Source organism: Aethalodelphis obliquidens, unplaced genomic scaffold (assembly GCF_003676395.1).
Source record: "Aethalodelphis obliquidens isolate GAN/ISIS:26980383/991018 unplaced genomic scaffold, ASM367639v1 scaffold35, whole genome shotgun sequence".
Classification (NCBI taxonomy): domain Eukaryota; kingdom Metazoa; phylum Chordata; class Mammalia; order Artiodactyla; family Delphinidae; genus Aethalodelphis; species Aethalodelphis obliquidens.
Genome location: NW_020837979.1, coordinates 7,373,783 through 7,393,225, shown reverse-complemented (window position 1 = coordinate 7,393,225; position 19,443 = coordinate 7,373,783). Strand labels below are relative to the sequence as shown.

The 19,443-nt window shown below is 50.0% G+C and overlaps 1 protein-coding gene across 2 annotated transcripts in view; it reads right to left on the bottom strand.

Annotated features, from left to right (window-relative positions):
- Positions 1–19,443, bottom strand: part of CRACDL (CRACD like) — a 121,667-nt gene that overhangs the window by 81,548 nt on the left and 20,676 nt on the right. Inside the window, exon 2 of one of the 2 annotated variants that reach the window (XM_027128875.1) lies at positions 17,168–17,455. The exons of the other annotated variant lie outside the window; for it this stretch is intronic. Coding sequence (XP_026984676.1) covers positions 17,168–17,307 — 140 coding nt within the window. The 5' untranslated portion in view covers positions 17,308–17,455. The remainder of the gene's footprint in view (positions 1–17,167; positions 17,456–19,443) is intronic. 2 annotated transcript variants of the gene reach the window in all.

Sequence of the window (19,443 nt, the reverse complement as noted above, 5' to 3'; positions counted from 1 at the left end):
TGGCAACCTGCTTTTTCTTTCCAGAAGTTTAGCAATATTTTTCTTACCCTTAGAATTCTGAAGTTTGGCTAGAATATATTTCCCCCAGGCCTCTCCTTCGAATGAGAAGCTGGGTAAGTGGGACAGGCTGGCAGCCTGGGACTCTCACAACTGCCGAAAATAAGAAAGCTTTACCCTGGGTGCAAAGCGTGGGAGGTCTTTCACTCCTGGAGAGCGTCATCTCTCCTCTTTCATTCTCCTCCATGTCCGTTCTGAGGTCTCAGGTCACCTCAGGCTGTGCAATGATTCTCGGTCAGAGTCCAGCACCACCGCCAGGAGCCTGTCTGGTCAGACTGCCCACCTTCTTCAGAGAACGCTCTCGGTTTTATCCTGGAGGCAAGATCTGCTCTGGGCTACTCTGATCTGCACTAAGCGTCAGTGGGGGCTCCCGGGGGGTGGCGGGGGGCATTCGTTCCACATAAGTTCTCATTCTTCGTGTTTAACCATGTGGAGACTGGGGCTTCCCCGGGGCTCCGTGAAAAACTCACTCACGTGTCTCTCCAGGGTCTTGGGCTGCGTCAGCCTCTGCTCTGCTTTCCTCGTCAACCCATTCCGTTTTTACCTTCTAGGCATTCCTCTGCATTTCTGGTCTGCTGAGGGTATTGTGACTTCCTTCTTTTCGCCTCATTGTCTCTCATTTCACTGGGACCCAGGGAAGGAGGAAAGCGGATGTGCGCCTCACCTACCAGCCCAAACTCTCAGGATAGTAACTCTATTAAATCAAAGTTCCGGAGAGAATCACAGTGATCACCTCATGCAAACCCCTCATTAGAGAGACGAGGAAACAGACCCAGAAAAGCCAGTAACCTGGCCATGTGCCACATCTGCTGGTCAGTGGGAAGCCAGGACAAACCAAAGGCCGGGCCATACAGGCAGTGCCCGTAAGCCGAGACCATGAGACTTCCCCATTGCTGGAGGTTTGCTTTAATCAGGAAATCAGACAAGGCTTCACACAAGAACAGGTAGGTGCCCTTGGACCTGGCAGGGCTGTGAACCAGCAGAGCCCGTCAGCGCTCTGGGGCCCTCGTGGCAGTCTGGATGGCTGTGGGATGCAGGGCAAACTGTCCCCGAGGGTCCCAAAGACCAGGCTGGCTGGACTTCAAAGATGGCCGAGTCAGCCCTGGGCACAAGGCACAGCCCTCCCCTGCCTAGCTGGGGGCAGGGGGTGGGGGACCACAGGGTCACCCAGCCCACATCCCTCCAGCCCCCTGGGTCTAGGGCCTGAGCACATGAGCAGGACACAGGCGCTCCCAGCTACAGCTGGACGTGCCCACGGCCTTCAGACCCATCTTAGGGTCCAATCAGCAACACCTGTGCCCAGACGTGGACTCAAGACACCATGTTTTCCAAGTGGAAAGCCATCATTTTTTATTATTATTAATTTTAATTGGAGTATAGTTGCTTTACGATGCTGTGCTAGCTTCTGCTGTACAGTGAAGTGAATCAGCTATACGTATACATATATCCCCTCTTTCTTGGATGTCCTTCCCATTTAGGTCATCTCCTTCCCATTTAGGGGACTGAGTGGAGTTCCCTGTCCTATACAGCAGGTTCTGGTCCCTGGAACCAGAGTGGGGTTGGAAAGAGGAGGAGGGAGAAGACACCCCCCCCCCCACCTCTGGAAACAGTCTGCCCGTAGGACCATGCTGCAGGGGAGGGACAGCTCAGGAGAGGCCGAATTGGGACGTGTTTCAAAGTTAAAGAGGGCAGAGAAGGGACAACACCAGCACATCACGTGAGGGTCACGTGGAGGAGAGTGATGATGGGCAGAGTGGCCACACGACGCAGCAGTAGGTGAGATTTCCCCTGAAATGTGACAAAACCCTCGGGGCTACCCGACGTCACCCATGGAGGGAGTGGGGTGGGCCCTAGTGGCTCAGCTTTGGTGAGTGGGCAGCAACCTGTATAGTGTGAGAAGGGAGAAAATCCACATGATGTGAAGAAGCAGCAGATTTGTGACGTAACGCAAAAGGAGTGCTGTGTAGCTTCTCCAACAGCCTCAACTGCTCCAGCTCCCATCCTCTTCCTCAGCGGCATTTGGAGTCCATGTTGCATGGTTTAACGCAATTACTATTCACGTATTTAAAAGGTTATTATTTCCCTGACCAGACTGTAGGCAAATCAGAAGGCAGGGACTGGCACCTTGAGGCCATTACATTCCTGCTGGCCGCTGGCTCTGGGATTTTACAGATGACTCTGTCCCTTCATCATAACATCTTCCCTCAGCACTTTCTAACTCGAGGCACTGTGCTCGGTGCCCAGGACACAACAGTGACAACACAGGGAGGACGCTGTCTGCAGAGATCTGGGGGCAATGATGATACAGCGTGTCAGGTGCCAGGACAGAAGAACAGGCAACTCTTGGGCCAGGAGGGAGGGAGGCTCAGCCAGAAGAAAGTGGCATGTAGGTAGAGGATGGACAGGTGGACGGAAAACTTGCCAGACGAATACTGTGTGTGGTCAGGGGTTGGGGGCACGGTTCCAAGTACAGGGAGTAGCATTCTGCAAGGGCACGGTAAGACACTGAGCGTTGGATTGGGGATGGGTACGAAGACTAAGCTAGAGAAACAGGCAGAGGAAAACCAGATGGTTCAAGGATAGATATGAAGCCATGTCAAAGTGTTTGGACTCTATTAGCTCTTTGGCTAAAAGGTGGAGCTGCGGTGGTGGCATGGGGTGGCGAGGAAATGGGCCCATTTGAGAGCTATTTAGGAGACAGAATTTCAAGACACGGTGCCTCAAGAAGGGCTGGGGAGAGATAACGAGGATGGAACCTGGGTTCAGATTCAGGCAAGTGAGTGGACAGTGGAGTCCATTCCTGAGGCAGGAGACTCGGCTTTGAGAGAGAAGTGAATATCATTGCAGTCCTGGACACGTGTCCAGAGGAGAAACCACTTCAAGGGAATAAATTAACAGCTGAAAAGGAATCGCTGTTCTAAGTTTATCAATTTCATGGAAACACTTATAATCATACAAACATTCATATAAATACACAAAAGGAAATCTTGAGAGTGGCCAAAAAAAAAAAAAAAAATCACCCAAACCTGCATCCTACATATATTCTAAGGGGCACGTCTGGAGCAGAGGTGCAAACTCCATGACCTTTTATACAACAAAGAAAACCAGATGGTAACCTTGGGTGCGTCCTGACAACCGTCAGCCAAAGGACACTTGCGATGTGAGAGTGAGCCTGGGTTGGGGATCTCTCTAAACCTCTCAGCACAGATGTTGTTACTTCAGGAGAGGAGGGGACCTGAACCTGTCCTCAGGGACTGGACAACTCAGGCACTCCTCACCCTTCAGGAATTATTTTATTTTTAAATTCTCATCCAGTAAATCTGACTTGTTTTCGGTGCACAGTCCCATGAGTTGTGACACATGCCTAGATTCACGTAGCCACCCACTGCCAGGACACAGAACTGTTCCATCGCCCCCCAAACCCTCCCCAGCGCCTCTCCATTATCCTCCCCTCCCCCTCCCCCAGCTCCTGGCAACCACTGATCTGTTCTCTGCCACTGTGGTCCTGTCTTTTCGAGAATGTCACAAAAATGGAATGGCACAGTATGTAACATTTTGAGACTGGCTTCTTTCGCTAAGCATGATGATTTTGAGATTCATCCAAGCTGCTGCGTGTACCCATAGTTTGTTCCTTTTAGCCTTCTGGTATTAAACACAAAGCACTGACAGCATCGCAAACATTTATTTGCTTTGCTCCTTTTATCACCTACGTGGATACTTTTCTCTTACACGGATGCCAAAGAAATCATCTTTGTCACAGGGGCCCTGGTAGCAGCAAACCAAATTCATCATATGGGGTACGCAGTCAATCAGTGCCTCTTGTTGAAATAGATTAGAAAACACTACAGCCCTGAAGGTTCCGTTTGGTATAACTCTGCGGGGGGAGTCATGTTTAACTCCTAAAGTAGGGATGCTCCATGTAACCCAATGAAAAAAAGAAAAATTAACCTATAATTCTTCAAAAGCCTAACTTGGGGGCTTCCCTGGTGGCGCAGTGGTTGAAAGTCCGCCTGCCGATGCAAGGGACACGGGTTCGTGCCCCGGTCCGGGAAGATCCCACGTGCCGCGGAACGGCTGGGCCCGTGCGCCATGGCCACTGAGGCTGTGCGTCCAGAGCCTGTGCTCCGCAACGGGAGAGGCCACAACAGTGAGAGGCCCGCGTACCGCCAAAAAAAAAAAAAAAAAAAAAAAAAGTCTAACTTGGGAGATACAGTTAAGCCTCAGCTATTGCTTTTCCTTACCATTCTCATAAAAATAAGAGAGGAGGGGTGCAGAGCGATCCTGTGCTCAGCTCGCCACAGACTTTTGAGCTACAAGGCAACTCGGGACGGCACGCTAACTTTGTGCCACCCTTGTGCTAGCAAACGTCACTGGACTCCGGCATGTATGTGCTCAGCACAGCACTGGGAACAGAGGTGGAGAACGCCCTGCCCTCGAGGGGAGGGAGGAGTTCCAGATGATCCCCAAACTGTGGAGCCCACTGTGAGGGTTCCTTCAGCCAGCTTTCTTCCCTCACTGAAGCTTGCTGAGGTTCCATTAAAATCACAGCCCCCCAAGCTTTCATCATCAATGGGGTGGGTCAGGGGGCCCCAAAGCCTGCTGAGCAGCTGGGGAGGCTGACTTGAGATTTACTGTTTGTCATGTATAGGCCCCGAACAGTGAATCCACGTGTAACTGATCAATAGTTGATTGCCTGAGGGTTTAGATCCAGATACAAAGACTATGGGATCAGCTGAAGGAAAACTCTCCGCTGGTCATTTGGCTGGAATGTGGAGTTTTACTGCCTTTTTTTTCCCACACCAAAAAGAAACAACAGTCAACAATCAGTGCTCATTTAAAGGGCCATGAGCAAGTCAACGTGGTAGGCAACATGGGGGTCTGAGGGAGATCAGAGTCCTCACTTCCCTAAGGTCAGGGGCAGAGAGGACATGCCCACAGTACAAGCATCAGAGCACGGCGTCACCTGATGAGTGCCGACGTGGGACCAGGTGACAAACGTCACCACGTTTAGGAAAGGGGGGTCCAGAATGGCCAGACAGCCGTCCCGGCTCTCGGTCAGGCAGGGCACACCTGAGCCCTCTTACCCCACCAGAGCGGGTGCACTCTGGGCCTAGGGCAACACAGCACGGAGCCTTCAAGGATGCGTGGACGGAGGGCTTGTAGCCTGTCACGGCGGACCGAAAAGGCCAAGGGCAACGGAAACACTGCCACTGTGCTCAGGTAAACGGGGGGCAGCCCCGGCCCATTCCCACGAGACCACCTGTTTTTTTCTTAAGTAGAAGGATGCATCAGTTTCTGCCAGAAAGGGTGTGTTTTTCCAAAAAGAGGAAGACAGAGGCTGAAATCCAGAGAGGAGGCACGATGAACAGGCTCCTCTGTGGTGACTACAAAGGCCCCAGTCAATTCACGACTGCCAGGCCTCCACAAGGCCAAGATGCTGGAAGCACCGCTCTGACCCCCCCCAAGCTCAGCGGGAGGGGCCTTGTGGGCAGGAGAGGTGGCAGCCCCTGAACATGACAGTCACCTGCTGCCACAGGAGCCAGCCCACTCCACCCAGATCCCAGTCCTAGCAAAAGGCCACCTGGCCACTCTTCCCCACACAGCCTGATGGTCCAGTGGCAAGAAGTGGCCGAGGGTCCATCACTGGCCACCGGGCAACACAGAGGGATGAGACAAGGTCACGTAACCTCAAGCCATTAATCCTTTCTTTCACATTGAAAAATATTTCATAAGCAACAAGGATTTACTACATAGCCCAGGGAATTACACGCAATCTATTGTAATAACCCATCACGGAATACAATCTGCAAAATGCTGGATCACTCTGCCGAATGCTCTACTCCTGAAACTGACACGATACTGTAAATAACTTCACTTCAACTTAAAAAAATCTTCAAATATGTAATCAGCACCTAAAAATGACAAAAATCTACAGGACAAGAGTCCTCACATAACCTTGGCAGTTTCGCGAGCGAGTCGGACAGACATGGTAAGTTACACGAGTCCACACGAGAAGGAAATCACATCCCTAAGGCAGAACGTGGGCAGGTGCCAAATGGACGGTCCAGTGGCTGCCAACACTCTGGGTTTGGAGGCCCGGGGAGGATGCTGTGATGCGGGGACCGCAGCCAAGCTCTGCAGGGCAGGGAGGGAGGGGACGTCCAGGTGAAGGGACAGGGCGGGTGGCCTTGCAGGAGGGGATGCCCCTGAGCGCAGGCAAGGCATCAGCAGACAGACTGGCCCCAACGGACTGGAGGGAAAAACGTGGCTAAGGAGGAAATGAGGGGAAAAAGGCTGAAAGGCTGGTGCTGCCTGATAATGGAGGGTCTGAGGGTGAGACCCCCGGATGTGTGTTTGGGAAATCTTGGCCCAATGGGAGTGAGGGGGAGGGACTAGAGGCTCCACGTGTGGGTGCCCTGGTGGCCCCTGCGGCCAGAACCAGGTTACTAAACCTGCCCAGCAATGATTCCCCCAGTGGCCCCCCACCCGCTCCCAGCTTTCCAAAGGGGGCTGAGGAGCAGGAGAGAAAAAATGGCAGAGGTGAGGGCTTCCCTGGTGGCGCAGTGGTTGAGAGTCCGCCTGCCGATGCAGGGGACGCAGGTTCGTGCCCCGGTCCGGGAAGATCCCACATGCCGCGGAGCGGCTGGGCCCGTGAGCCATGGCCGCTGAGCCTGCGTGTCCCGAGCCTGTGCTCCGCAACGGGAGAGGCCACAACAGTGAGAGGCCCACGTACCGCAAAAAAAAAAAAAAAAAAAAAAAAAGGCATTGGTGGGGCTCAGGGACTGTCAACTGCGCAGGTGTACAGGGCGGGGAAGGTGGGCTGTTTCATAAAGCAGAGGAGGGCAGGCCTCCCAAGAGGACCACGCAGAGCCGTCCCATCCTGATCTGCGTCCCAAAATGATGTGAGGGCATGAGCCCAGTCAGGGGGAGATCTGAGCCTCTTCCTGGAGCCTCATGGGGCCGAGCAAACCAGCCACAGGGAATGACCAGAGACGGCCTGGGTTCAGGGCCGGTGGTGGCTGCCCACACAGCACCTCCTCATCTGAGAAGGATCAGGTCCTCCAGCTCCACCTTCAGTGATGGTGGCAGTCAGAGGATGAATTAAGTTCCACCGAAAGGAAGACTGAGCACCCCCCGCTTCCTTAGGACAGGAAGTGATTCAACAAGTAAAGGGGGTAGGGACTTCCCTGGTGTGTCCAGTGGGTAAGACTCCACGCTCCCAATGCAGGGGGCCCAGGTTCGATCCCTGGTCAGGGAACTAGATCCCACGTGCATTAACTAAGAAGTCCGCATGCTGCAACTCCAAAAAAAAAAAAAAAAAGATCCCGCATGATGCAACTAAGACCCGGTGCGGCCTAAATAAATAAATAAAAATTAAAAAAAAAAATAAAGAGGTAAAGGGCAGGGGGAAGGGTGTTCAAAGCAAGGGGCTCTGCTGCTTAGACCAAGGTGACCTAGGGCAAGTCCCGCGACCCCTCGTGGCCTCTCTTCACTCCCTCATCTGTGACATGGGACCATACCTCTTTGCAGGGCTGCTGAGAACTAAATGAAGCTAGGCTGGCACAGGACCTGGCCAGGGAAAGGCTAATAAACAGTGACCGTTTGGGGCCTCATGAGGCCCCGGAGCCTCTGCTGCAGCGGGAATGTCGCCAGCACCATGCAAAAGGATTTCCAGTTTGGGTTCCTGCAAGCGACAGGAAGCACCCTTCCCACCAAAGGTCTGCTCATCCCCAGCGCTCGGGGAGCCCTGATCCTATACATACGGCACAGAGGGCACGGGTGAAAGCACCATCCCAGGGCTCCCTCTCTCCTGAGCCCAGAGCCCTGGGGGCACAGCAGACATCCCAGGGGGACCAGCACAGGTGGCCTGGGGTTCCTGACATAGCGGCGCAGGGGGCCACAGGCCGATGTCGCCTCCACTGAGCATCTCACCCGGGATGCTCATCTGTGTGATGGGACCACACATCAGACCACAGGGCCCCCAATCTGCAAGGAATCCTTCTGTCTCTACTTCAAGTCCTGAATCACAGAAGAGACAGCCTAGCGGTGGGCTCCCTTAGGAAGCCAAGTGAGCGCCCTTCCCTCTGTGCCCCTGGCCCTCGTGGAGACTGGCAGAGCCAGCACCCTGAATCCACCCTGAGTCCAGGAGGCCTGGAGCAGAGGCGCTCACGCCTGCCTCACCCACCCCAGGCCCTGCAGACCCAGTGCCAGGACAAAGGAGCAGTCAGTGTTGCGGCCAAGGGCACCTGGCCACCCTCGGGCAGCTGAGGGACCAGCTTTCCTGAACCCGCCAAATGCCCACCTCGGGCCACACCATGTTCAGAATTCCCTGATTATAAATCCCTTTTGTTTACCCCCCTATTTTTTAAAAATCCCATCTAGGAAAAAAATAAAGGAGTCTTCGGGCTTCACTGTGTCAAACAATTCCACCTGCGGGAAGAGGCCACAGCTCTGCAGGCACCCAGACGAGAGATAAGTTTAAACCACTGCGAACGCTTAAATCAAGGGACAGGTTTTTTTTTTTTCTAAAGCAACGATATACCACGATGAAAAACATTTGCATTCTCATTAACTCCGAATGCTGAGAACGAGCTAAGGCTTCTTAACATGCCTCACCCTGTAATTGTTCTGCAAGTGGATCTTAGTAGTAAGTTTTATTTCTGATACGTCACTGAGTTAGGAAAAAAAAACATTCTTCCGGCATTATCCCTAGGCGCACACACACGGGTGTGCGGTCCTGAGATTAGAAATGCTGCTGCAACCATCAGTCCTGCTCTCCCAGCCCTCTGTCCAGGGGGTGCTGCCTTGTCTGATCTCTGGCGCCCGGAATGACATCTGCAAAACAGAGTCCCCGGAGCCACCCTCATCCCACTGCCAACGATACCCTGAGCTCCTGGTAGCTTCGCGGTGGAGCCGAAGCCTCAAACCCAGTGAGGACGAGTAAAACAATCCCCGAGAGAGAGAGTTACACAAAGTGAGGGGCCACCGAGAAGGCAGGTACCAAATGCGAAAGAGGATGAACTGACGTACCCACTCCTTCACACGCACCCGCTGGAGATCATTTTAGCCCTGTCCTCACTTAGGTCCCCCCTCATTCATGCTTTTCTTGAGAACAGTCCATGGGAAGCCCCCCGCTGCGTGATTACAGTATTACAGTCGCCATACACTGCTCTCTGTCCCACTCACTCCCCGTGGAGATTTGTTCAACACACAAGGCCTCTTGGCAGGAGCCTTCCCGGAGAGCATTTTTTTTTATTATTACTAGTTCCCCGACCAGGGATGGAACCTGTGCCCCCTGCAGCGGAAGCGCGGAGTCTTAACCGCCGGACCACCAGGGAAGTCCCCCGGATAGCACCTGACTTGGAGTTCTAGCCCAAGACCTGGGTCCTTGCCCCAGACGTGCCACCTACCATGGGAATAACCTTGGGAAACCCACAAGATCGTTTTCTGCCTGCCTCTTCATCTGGGAAGGTGGAGAAGGCATTTTTCTGGTCCATTTTGAGGATACAGTGGGATACGGCACATGGATGCCCAGTCTTTCATCTGCTGTGTTTACTGACACAAATTTCAATCAGAGCAGAAAAAGGCCACTTTTATTTCTCCCCACTGCCCCTCTCCCACAGCTCAAGGTGGCATATGTGACAAGAGTGGGGCCCCAGTGGACTTGCTCACATCCACAGGCCCCTCCAGGCCTCTCCTCTTTGCAGCTGAAGCCAACCCACATTCCAGAGCCCTCGGGAGGGTCTGTGGGACCTTCACTCCACCCCAGGATCAGCAGGGCCCTTCCTGTGCCTTTTTACACAATGAAAACCTCTGAGGCCTGACTGATGTCGGGCTGGCCCTGGTCTCTCTTCCCACAGATCCTGCCTCCAAAAGACCTCGAAAATCTGGAGAATTCTTTTCCTCCACCTGCTGCCTCATGTGCACAGAACCGAAATAGCAGAGCACGTATCCTCGTGAAGATCAGACCCCAGGGGCAGCCTCGTCCACAAATGACCACGCGACAACTCTTGTTAGAGGGCCTGATTCCCATCATGGGACACAGTGGTAAGGAACGTGGGATTGAAATCCAGACTCCTGGCTTCAGTCTGTCTGCACGGCCGTAGGCAGGTAAGTGAATCTATCTCCCCATGCTATCCACTATACCACCGGGCCCTGTGTCATCCGGTGTGGCAATGCCCAGGAAAGCACCCTGCAAATGAGGGGTTGCCATGCAAACAAGAGGTGCCCTGTCCTGCTTCAGGACTCCGCACGACATCACAATTTTGAATGGAAATGTTGCTTTCACAGTAAAATTACACAGGTTCTCAAAAAAGATCAAGGTGAACTCAAGGGCCTACCGTACCAACCACTGTCACTTCAGTATGGCGGCCCCCCAGGCCTTGTCCTTGTCGGCACTACATTTTGTTCTCAATCATTCACAAAACAAATATTTACTGACTACCGCTAAGTTAAAGGCACCGTGGTAGGCGTTGCAGATTCAGCCGTGAACAACCACAAAAGACTGCGTCCTTGTTCTCGTGTTCTAAGGGGGAGAGAGGCAATAAACAAACAGGTATCCAATATGCCGGTGGGGGTGAGGGCTTTAAAACCCAAAGCGCAGTAAAGGAGGTGCTACGTTATATCAGGTGATAAGAAGGCCTTCTCCGGGAAGCTGACAGTTGAGCGGAGACCTGAAGGAAGTGAGGGGGTGAGCCATGGGGATGTGGAGGGGAAGAGTCTGCAGGCCCCGGTGGCGGGGGGGAGCAAACTCGAAGCAGAGGGATCAAGGGGAGATCAAGAGAGATCAGAGCCATGCTGGGTGCTGGGTGGGGAGTAGGGGACACAGCAAGGAGGGCCTTGTAGCACATGGACAAGACTTTGAATTTTATTCTAAGGGAAGTAAAAAGCCATCGGCAGGTTCCAAGCAGAGGGCTGGCACAATATGACATACATTTAAGTTTCATTTTCCAATTAATCTTGCTAGTATACACAAATATTAGTTTTTGCACCTTCACCATGTATCCTATGACTTTGCTAAATTCACTTATTAGTTCTAGTAGCATTTGCATAGATTACTGAGAATTACGCCTTCTGCAAACAAAGATAATTTCACTTCTTTCTTTCCATCCAACCTTCTTGCCTTTTATTTCTTCTTGCTGCCCTTTTGCACTGACTGGACTTCCAGGGCTGGGCTGCACAGTGTTGTAAGCAGGCTCCCTTGGCTTCTTCCTGATCAAGGGGCAAACATTCCACGCTTCACAGTTTAAAATGACTTTAGCTGTGGGTTTCTGGAAGCTGTCCTTTAAGAGACTGTGGAATTTTCCTTTTATTCTGAGTTTGCTGAGAGTTTTTAATGATAAATAGGCTGTGAGACTCGTCAAAAGCTTTTTTTTCTGCATCTAATAAACAGGTAATATTTCTTTTTTATTCAGTTAATGTGGTGACTTACACTCCTTGAGTTTCACATGTTAAACCAACCTTGCGTTCCTGAGATAAACCCCATTTGGTCACGAGGTGTTATTCTTTTTAAATATTGCTGTATTCAATGTGCTAGTATTTTGTTATATTTTGTGTCCCTATGCTCATGAGAAATACTGATCTGTAACTTCTTTTCCTTTTTCTAAATCATGGTTATGCTGATTTAGCATAACCATGATTAGCAAATCAGCATGGTTATGCTGATTTTCTAAATCATGGTTATGCTGGTTATGCTCATAAATTTGGGAAGTGTTTCCTCTTCCCTCTTCCTCTATGAAAGAATTTGTATAAGACTAGTGCTATCTCGTCCTTAAGTGTTTTCTAAAATTCACCACTGTAGCCATTTGGCCTGGAGTTTTCTTTGCAGGCAAGTTTTAAATTACAAATTTTATTCTTTTAAAAACTAAAATTCAGGGCTATTCAGATTGTCACTTTCTTCTTGTGTTAATTTTGATAATTTGGGTCTTCCAAGGAATTTATGTCCATTTCATCTAATTTTTTTCTGAACTTATTGACATGAAGTAGTTCTTAATACTCCATTACTAACCTCTTAATGTCTGTAAGATGTATAGTAATAGGCCCTCTTTCATTCCTGATATTGGCAATTTGGTTCCCTCTTGTTTTTCTTGAATATTCTTCTTAGGAGTTTATCAATTTCACTCATCTTTTATAGAACCAACTTTTGTTTTTACTGGTTTTTCTCTATTCCTGGTCTGTATTCTTTCATTTACCCTCCTCTTCTTTTTGGTGATACTTTTTACTGTTACATGTATTAGAAACTCCTCAGTAAAACTGCTATTATTTTTGCTTTAAACCATCAATTGTCTTTTTTTTTAACATCTTTATTGGAGCATAATTGCTTTACAAATGTTGTGTTAGTTTCTGCCGTATAACAAAGTGAATCAGCAATACATATACATATATCCCCATATCCCCTCCCTCTTGCGTCTCCCTCCCACCCTCCCTATCCCACCCCTCTAGGTGGTCACAAGGCACTGAGCTGATCTCCCTGTACTATGCAGCTGCTTCCCACTAGCTATCTGTTTTACATTTGGTAGTGTAAATATGTCCATGCCACTCTCTCACTTCGTCCCAGCTTACCCTTCCCCCTCTCCATGTCCTCAAGTCCATTCTCTACGTCTGTGTCTTTATTCCTGTCCTGCCCCTAGGTTCTGCAGAACCATTTTTTTTCTTAGATTCCATATATATGTGTTAGCATACGGTATTTGTTTTTCTCTTTCTGACTTACTTCACTCTATATGACAGACTCTAGGTCCATCCACCTCATTACAAATAACTCAATTTCATTTCTTTTTTTTTTTTTTTTTTGCGGTATGCAGGCCTCTCACTGTTGTGGCCTCTCCCGTTGCGGAGCACAGGCTCCGGACGCGCAGGCTCAGCGGCCATGGCTCACGGGCCCAGCGGCTCTGCGGCATGTGGGGTCTTCCCAGACCGGGGCACGAACCCGTGTCCCTTGCATCGGCAGGCGGACTCTCAACCACTGTGCCACCAGGGAAGCCCAATTTCATTTCTTGTTATGACTGAGTAATATTCCACTGTATATATGTGCCATATCTTCTTTATCCTTTCATCTGTTGATGGACACTTGGGTTGCTTCCATGTCCTGGCTATTGTAAATTGAGCTTCAGTGAACACTGTGGTACATGACTCTTTTTGAATTATGGTTTTCTCAGGGTATATGCCCAGTAGTGGGATTGCTAGGTCACATGGTAGTTCTATTTTTAGTTTTTTAAGGAACCTCCATACTGTTCTCCATAGTGGCTGTATCAATTTACATTCCCACCAACAGTGCAAGACGGTTCCCTTTTCTCCACACCCTCTCCAGCATTTATTGTTTGTAGATTTTTTGATGATGGCCATTCTGAAGGGTGTGTGGTGATACCTCATTGTAGTTTTGATTTGCATTTCTCTAATAATTAGATGTTGAGCATTCTTTCATGTGTTTGTTGGCAATCTGTATATCTTCTTTGGAGAAATGTCTATTTAGGTCTTCTGCCCATTTTTGGATTGGGTTGTTTGTTTTTTTGATATTGAGTCCATGAGCTGCTTGTAAATTCTGGAGATGAATCCTCTGTCAGTTGCTTCATTGGCAAATATTTTCTCCCATTCTAAGCACTGTCTTTTCGTCTTGTTTATGGTTTCCTGTGCTATGCAAAAGCTTTGAAGTTTCATTAGGTCCCATTTGTTTATTTTTGTTTTTATTTCCATTTGTCTAGGAGGTGGGTCAAAAAGGATCTTTCTGTGATTTATGTCATAGAGTAAACCATCAATTGTCTTTTAAAGAAATTTTAAACTGGGAAAACAAATTCTTTTATATTTACCACATAGTTCCCATTTCTGGCACTTTTCATTCCTTTATATGCATCTATATTCCATCTGGTGGCATTTCCCTCCAGGCTGAAGACTTTCCTTTAATGACTCCTGCACTGTAAGTCTGCAGGGAACAATTTCTCTCAACTCTTGTCAATCTGAAAATGTCTTTGTTTCACATTTATTTTTGAAAGATAATTTTTTTTCCAGAACTTTAAAGATGGCATTCCAGGTCTTCTAGTTTGCATTGCTTTCGGTAAGAAGTCAACTATATCCTTGTTTGTGTCACCCTATGTGTAACACAGTTGACCCCTGAACAACGTGGGGGTTCATCTGTGTATAACTTAGAGTCAGCCTTCCATAGCCATGTATCCACGGATTCAACCAGCCACGGGCCACGTATGTAGTAGTTACTATTTAAAAATATCAGGGTATAAATGGACACACACAGTTCAAGCTCACATTGTTTAAGGGTCAACTGTGTATCTCTTTTCTTCCGGCTGCTTTTCATCTTTTGTTTTCAGCAATCTAATTCCGGTGAGCCTAGGTGAGGTTTTCTCTGGGTTTACCCTGCTTGGGTTACTTGAAATTCTAACATCTGTATGTTGAGATTTTTTTCATCAAATTTGAGGACATTTCCTCAAATGTTTTTCTGGCCCAATCTTTCTCCTTCTAGAACTCCAATTACACAGACGTTAGACTACTCGATATTATCTCTCACGTGACATTGAGGCTCTGGTCATTTTTTTTCAATTTTTTTTTTTACTCTGTGCTTCAGCTTGAATGGTTTCTATTGACCTTCACGTTCACTGATATTTTCTTCTGTAGTGCCCAAACTGCTGTTGAATCATCTAGTGAATTTTTCATTTCAGATACTGTATTTTTCAGTTGTAGAATTTCTGTTTGGTTGTTTCTTAAATTTCCATTTCTCTACTGAAATTCCCATCTGCTTGCTCATTATGTTTCTATGGGGGTGTATCTCGTGACCTTTTTCTCTTTGTTCCTGGTCACACTGTTTACGTGTCTAGTGATGTTTTTATTGTATGCTGGACATTGTAGATAACACTTCGTTTAAATAGTGTTGAGTTTGATTCTGGCAGACAGTCAGTTGACTGGCATATCATCCTGATCCTAATGAGGCTTGTTTTTAGGTCTTGTTATTGTGGGTTTAGCGTGGTCCTTACTCCAGATTAAAGAAACCCTATTCCTAAGGTGTGGCCTTTCTGTGGCCTCAGTTGTTCAGTAAGAGCTCCTCACTCTGGCAGGTTAGAGCTCTGTCTCTCAGCACTGTGTCACCTCCAGAATCTTTGTTTTAGCTCACTACTTGCTCCTTAGTAGTTGTTCTTTTCTGAGCCTCAAGGAGCCCTGTCCTGTGTAAACACAACTTAGTATTGTGCAAGACTAGGCGACCACTTTGAAGATTTCAGAAGCTTCGTCTCCAGTACACTGTGCCCCACAAATTCCGGATGCCTCAGCACCCCCAAATTCTGACCTCTGTTTCCTCTGCCCATCTCTCTGTTGGTCTCTGCTCCCCTGTGTCTTGGTTTTTTTGTTTTGTGTTTTTGCGGTACACGGGCCTCTCACTGCTGTGGCCTCTCCCATTATGGAGCACAGGCTCCGGACACGCAGGCTCAGCGGCCATGGCTCACGGGCCCAGCCGCTCTGCGGCATGTGGGATCTTCCCAGACCGGGGCACGAACCCGTGTCCCCTGCATCGGCAGGCGGACTCTCAATCATTGCGCCACCAGGGAAGCCCTGTGTGTTGGTTTTGAAGGCACTCCCCCACAGAAAGCCAGGATGGATGTGGAACGTGCCTCACACGCTTCCATTTGGATCACAGACCACTGAACATTGTTCCATCCCTGAAAACAGTTGCTTCATATATTTTGCCCTGTATCAAAATTGTTGGAAAAAGAGGAAATCCAGCAATTACTATCCCACTGTGGCTGGGGTTGGAAGTCTGATTATATTCTGACTCTGGCTGCTGTATGGAAGAAACTGCAAAATGAACTACCTACCCTAAGACCACATAAAAAAAGACTGATGATGGAGCTTTTCTTGGAGCAGAAAACGCGAATGCTTTGACACCTGTTAAACACCTATGCAAATCCGGCAAGGCATCACGAGTAAAATGTACTTTCAGATAAACCCATGGGAACATGAGGCCGGTTCTCATCTCTGACACCAAGTAGAGACCTGCAGTTTGGAAGCCTGGAATAAAAGGACCTCCTTCCATAGTTCTTCTGGTTGAGCTCAGCCACAGCCAGAGCAGGAGCTGGCAGTGCTCCTTTCCCATTCGCAGCTGTAACCAGTGGACTGACGGGCCATCTCATCTGGGAAACCAGCCACAAGGGCAGAGGAACCCAAGTGTGTGACCTGGGGAGCTCTGAGGTCACCCTCAAGCATTGGGTCTCATTTAGACACTTCCAAATCTTCAGCTGTGGGGCAGCAAACGGGTCACACGCTGTTACTCTCGCAAATGCAGGACCAAGTCAACCCTCCAACAACAGTTATTTTCTTAGCAAATGCCCACCCCTCGCTACAAATGGGGATCTGGATCAGGGGGAGCACCCAGCTATACGACGCCACGGTTTCTCCCACCCACAGCCTGTGGACGGCTTGTCACGCTAACAGCCTGTCAGGGAACAGGAAGATGTTATCAGCCCAAAGAAAAACCCGAACTCAAACTCACCCTATCGCTGTGAATGTCTCCCAGGCAGATAAGTACGTGAAAGAGCCTACCCCTCCCTTCCCTGGGACAAGCTGCCATTTGCCCCGGACAACAGACCGAGGCTTGGGTGTCTGGTGGCTCACAGATCCAAGGACCTTCCCTCCAGCCCCTCCACACCCCGGCACCGCTGCAGGAGAGCAGCAACGTCCAGAATCCACTTGAGAGGCGGCCTGAACATCACAATTTCCATTGCAAGTCCATGTGTGCGGAAGTGAATGGCATTTACACCTCACCTGTCTTCTCTCAGCCTGGACTGAGTCTCTATTTGCAGAACCAGCCAGAAGAATCCTAAAGGTTCAGAGGTCTACACAGAGGAAGCTCACTGCCCAAAACTTCCCTAACCCTATCTTTAAAAGTATAACGCAGACGCTAATAGCAGGGGCTGTACAAAGACGTCCTGATTTTAAGCCTCACACAGTGAATCAGCATTTCAGAAACTCTGCTCCCTCAGAGACCCTGTGAGAACTCTCCGGCAAAGTTTCATAAGAGATTGGAGGAGGGCTGTCAGGCAATTTCTGTGTAAGGTTTCTGCGCACGCCACGAAATTCATATTTTCCAGAGCCCTAGACGGCAGTAGCAAATGCTTACATTTCCCGTACAATATTCCCATTAGGTTCCCTGGGCTTCTCAGGGGGGGCTTTCTTGTTCATGAGGTTATTTTCTTTATTTGGTTCAATTGTCTGCTGATTTACATGTAGCAGCTGTGTGATGTAAGAGCTACCGCTCATAAGAAGAGGTGGGCAGGTATGGAAGAATTCCTATTAAATGTCTGAGAAAGCAGTCATGATTCTTAGATACAGGATCCCAGAGGAGGTTCAGAATGTTTCCATGCAATTTGGACCCAGGCAACTGTCATCAAACCACTGTTCAGGAAATCTGCGGATGCAAAGGAAATGAGCTGTCAGGCTGCGTGACACGAGCAAACAGCAGCCGTGCACGAGGAAGCCGCCTCCCTCCCACTTATTCCTGCTCTGACCTGCAAAGGCCCACTGCAATCTGATGCCAGGCTGAGCCGGTTTCCCCCGGGGGAGCATGGACCTGGCACCGAACGCTCCACCTGCTAGGGCGCCCCCAGCCACCTGGCCAGCTGCTCGTTTCCCTGCTTCCCTTTTGGTCAGAGGAATCCTGTTCCCGGGCCACCTGCAAACCCACAGAGCCTGTCCCCAGGTCCAAAGCCCATCAGCGGGCATGACAAAGGGGCAGCGATATGGCTGAGGGACAACGACAGTAAAATGAACGGGTATCAGGGCTCTGGCGGCTTTCAAAAGGGGTAACTGAATCCTGAAGGAGGAAATGCCTGCATTCCGTGCAGGTTCTCAACCCTCCGGGCTTAATAAAACACGCTTCAGCAATAAGCCCGTCTTGTCATCGTGTCCTCTCTCCCCAGCATCGCATGGGGGGCAGGGGGGAATGCTGTTCCCTGCCCACCGGCCTGGCACCACCTCCCACTGCGGCTCCAGCCCCTCCTGCAGCTGCTCCACCTGCTGGAGCAGATTTCAGAGACCTCTTGCCAACAGGCTGTGGGTCAGGACCACCCTCAGGCAGGACACACCGCACACCTTTTGCGAACAGCGCAGGGCAGCATTTTCTCTGAGGATGCATTCTGAGTAGTTCTTTGCTTCCCAAACCACTGCTCCGAGGACGCCCCAGAACCAGAGTCAGCTCTGGCTCACATGACAACCCTTCTCCCCAAACAAGGAGCAGCCTGGAAGCCACACGGGTCAGGGTTAAGGTGTGCTTCCCTCCCACACCCACCCACCACCAGAGTGTGGGCTTAGAGGCCATCGGGCCTGGGCCCATTTACAGGGTGACCCCGGCAGGGGTCCGTCCCCAGTGCACACGTTTGATTTTCTGCAAAGTGCAGCTGATAACTGCGCCTACGCTCGGGATAACAGGAAGATTAAATCAGGTGAGACAGGTCAACTGCTCGGCTCGAGGGTGCATGCAATTACCTCTCAGACAAAAGGGGTGTTCAGGACTCAGGTTCCAGTGAGCTTGCTGGACACAAAGAACCAGAAAAATCTAAGAAACTGTTTATTTTTCAAGAAAGGTTGAGAAGTTGTCTTCAACCCCATATGGCTGCCAGGAAGTGGAGGATACAGCAGTGTACGTCTAACCCCTCGGGCCTGAGGCAGGCTGGGCTCACAGCAGCTGTGGTCGCACAGAGCAGCTATGGGACGAATATCACACCGATGTTGCTGGCCAGGCATTATAAACCTGGATTAGGATTAAAAAAAAAAAAAATCTTCCCCAAATAATTTTTCCAACATTTAGCCTACTGCAAACTACTTCGCTCTTCTCGGCTACCGGTTCTGGAAAATACAGAAGTTGTCCAAACTCTGGAACTATTCGTGCTCCACGATCCCCCAGGTCGGGGCTTGCCGAGGGAGTTTTTACACCCAGAGCTCTGGGTGGGGCCGGGGCGGGGTAGGCGGGGCTTGTCCCAAGGCCAGGCACCTGGGCCGGGTGCCTATCTGAGAGGCAGGAGACCCACAGTGCCTGTGCTTCTGCTTCCTACACAGGCACGTCCCTAATACTCCGTGGTACCTTGTCCCTCAAAGGGGCATGTTAATTCTGGCCCTGCCCACCTCGCAGTTAATGGTGGGCCCAAATAAGACTGCTGGGTGCAAGCTGTGACTTGAAAAAACAAACAGACGGTTCTATAGATGGGGAGGTTTCTCCAGACTATGGGACACTTTGCACAGATGCCCCCGGCAGCCCCAGGTGCCGGCCCACAAGCACTGACTGAGGGTCCTGGGCCTCTGTGGGCAGAGCACGAGGTCAGGCACTGATGGATGAAGCTGACAGGATGCAGTCCCTGCTCTCAGACTCCCACAGATGACCATCCGCCCCCTTAGTGTGAG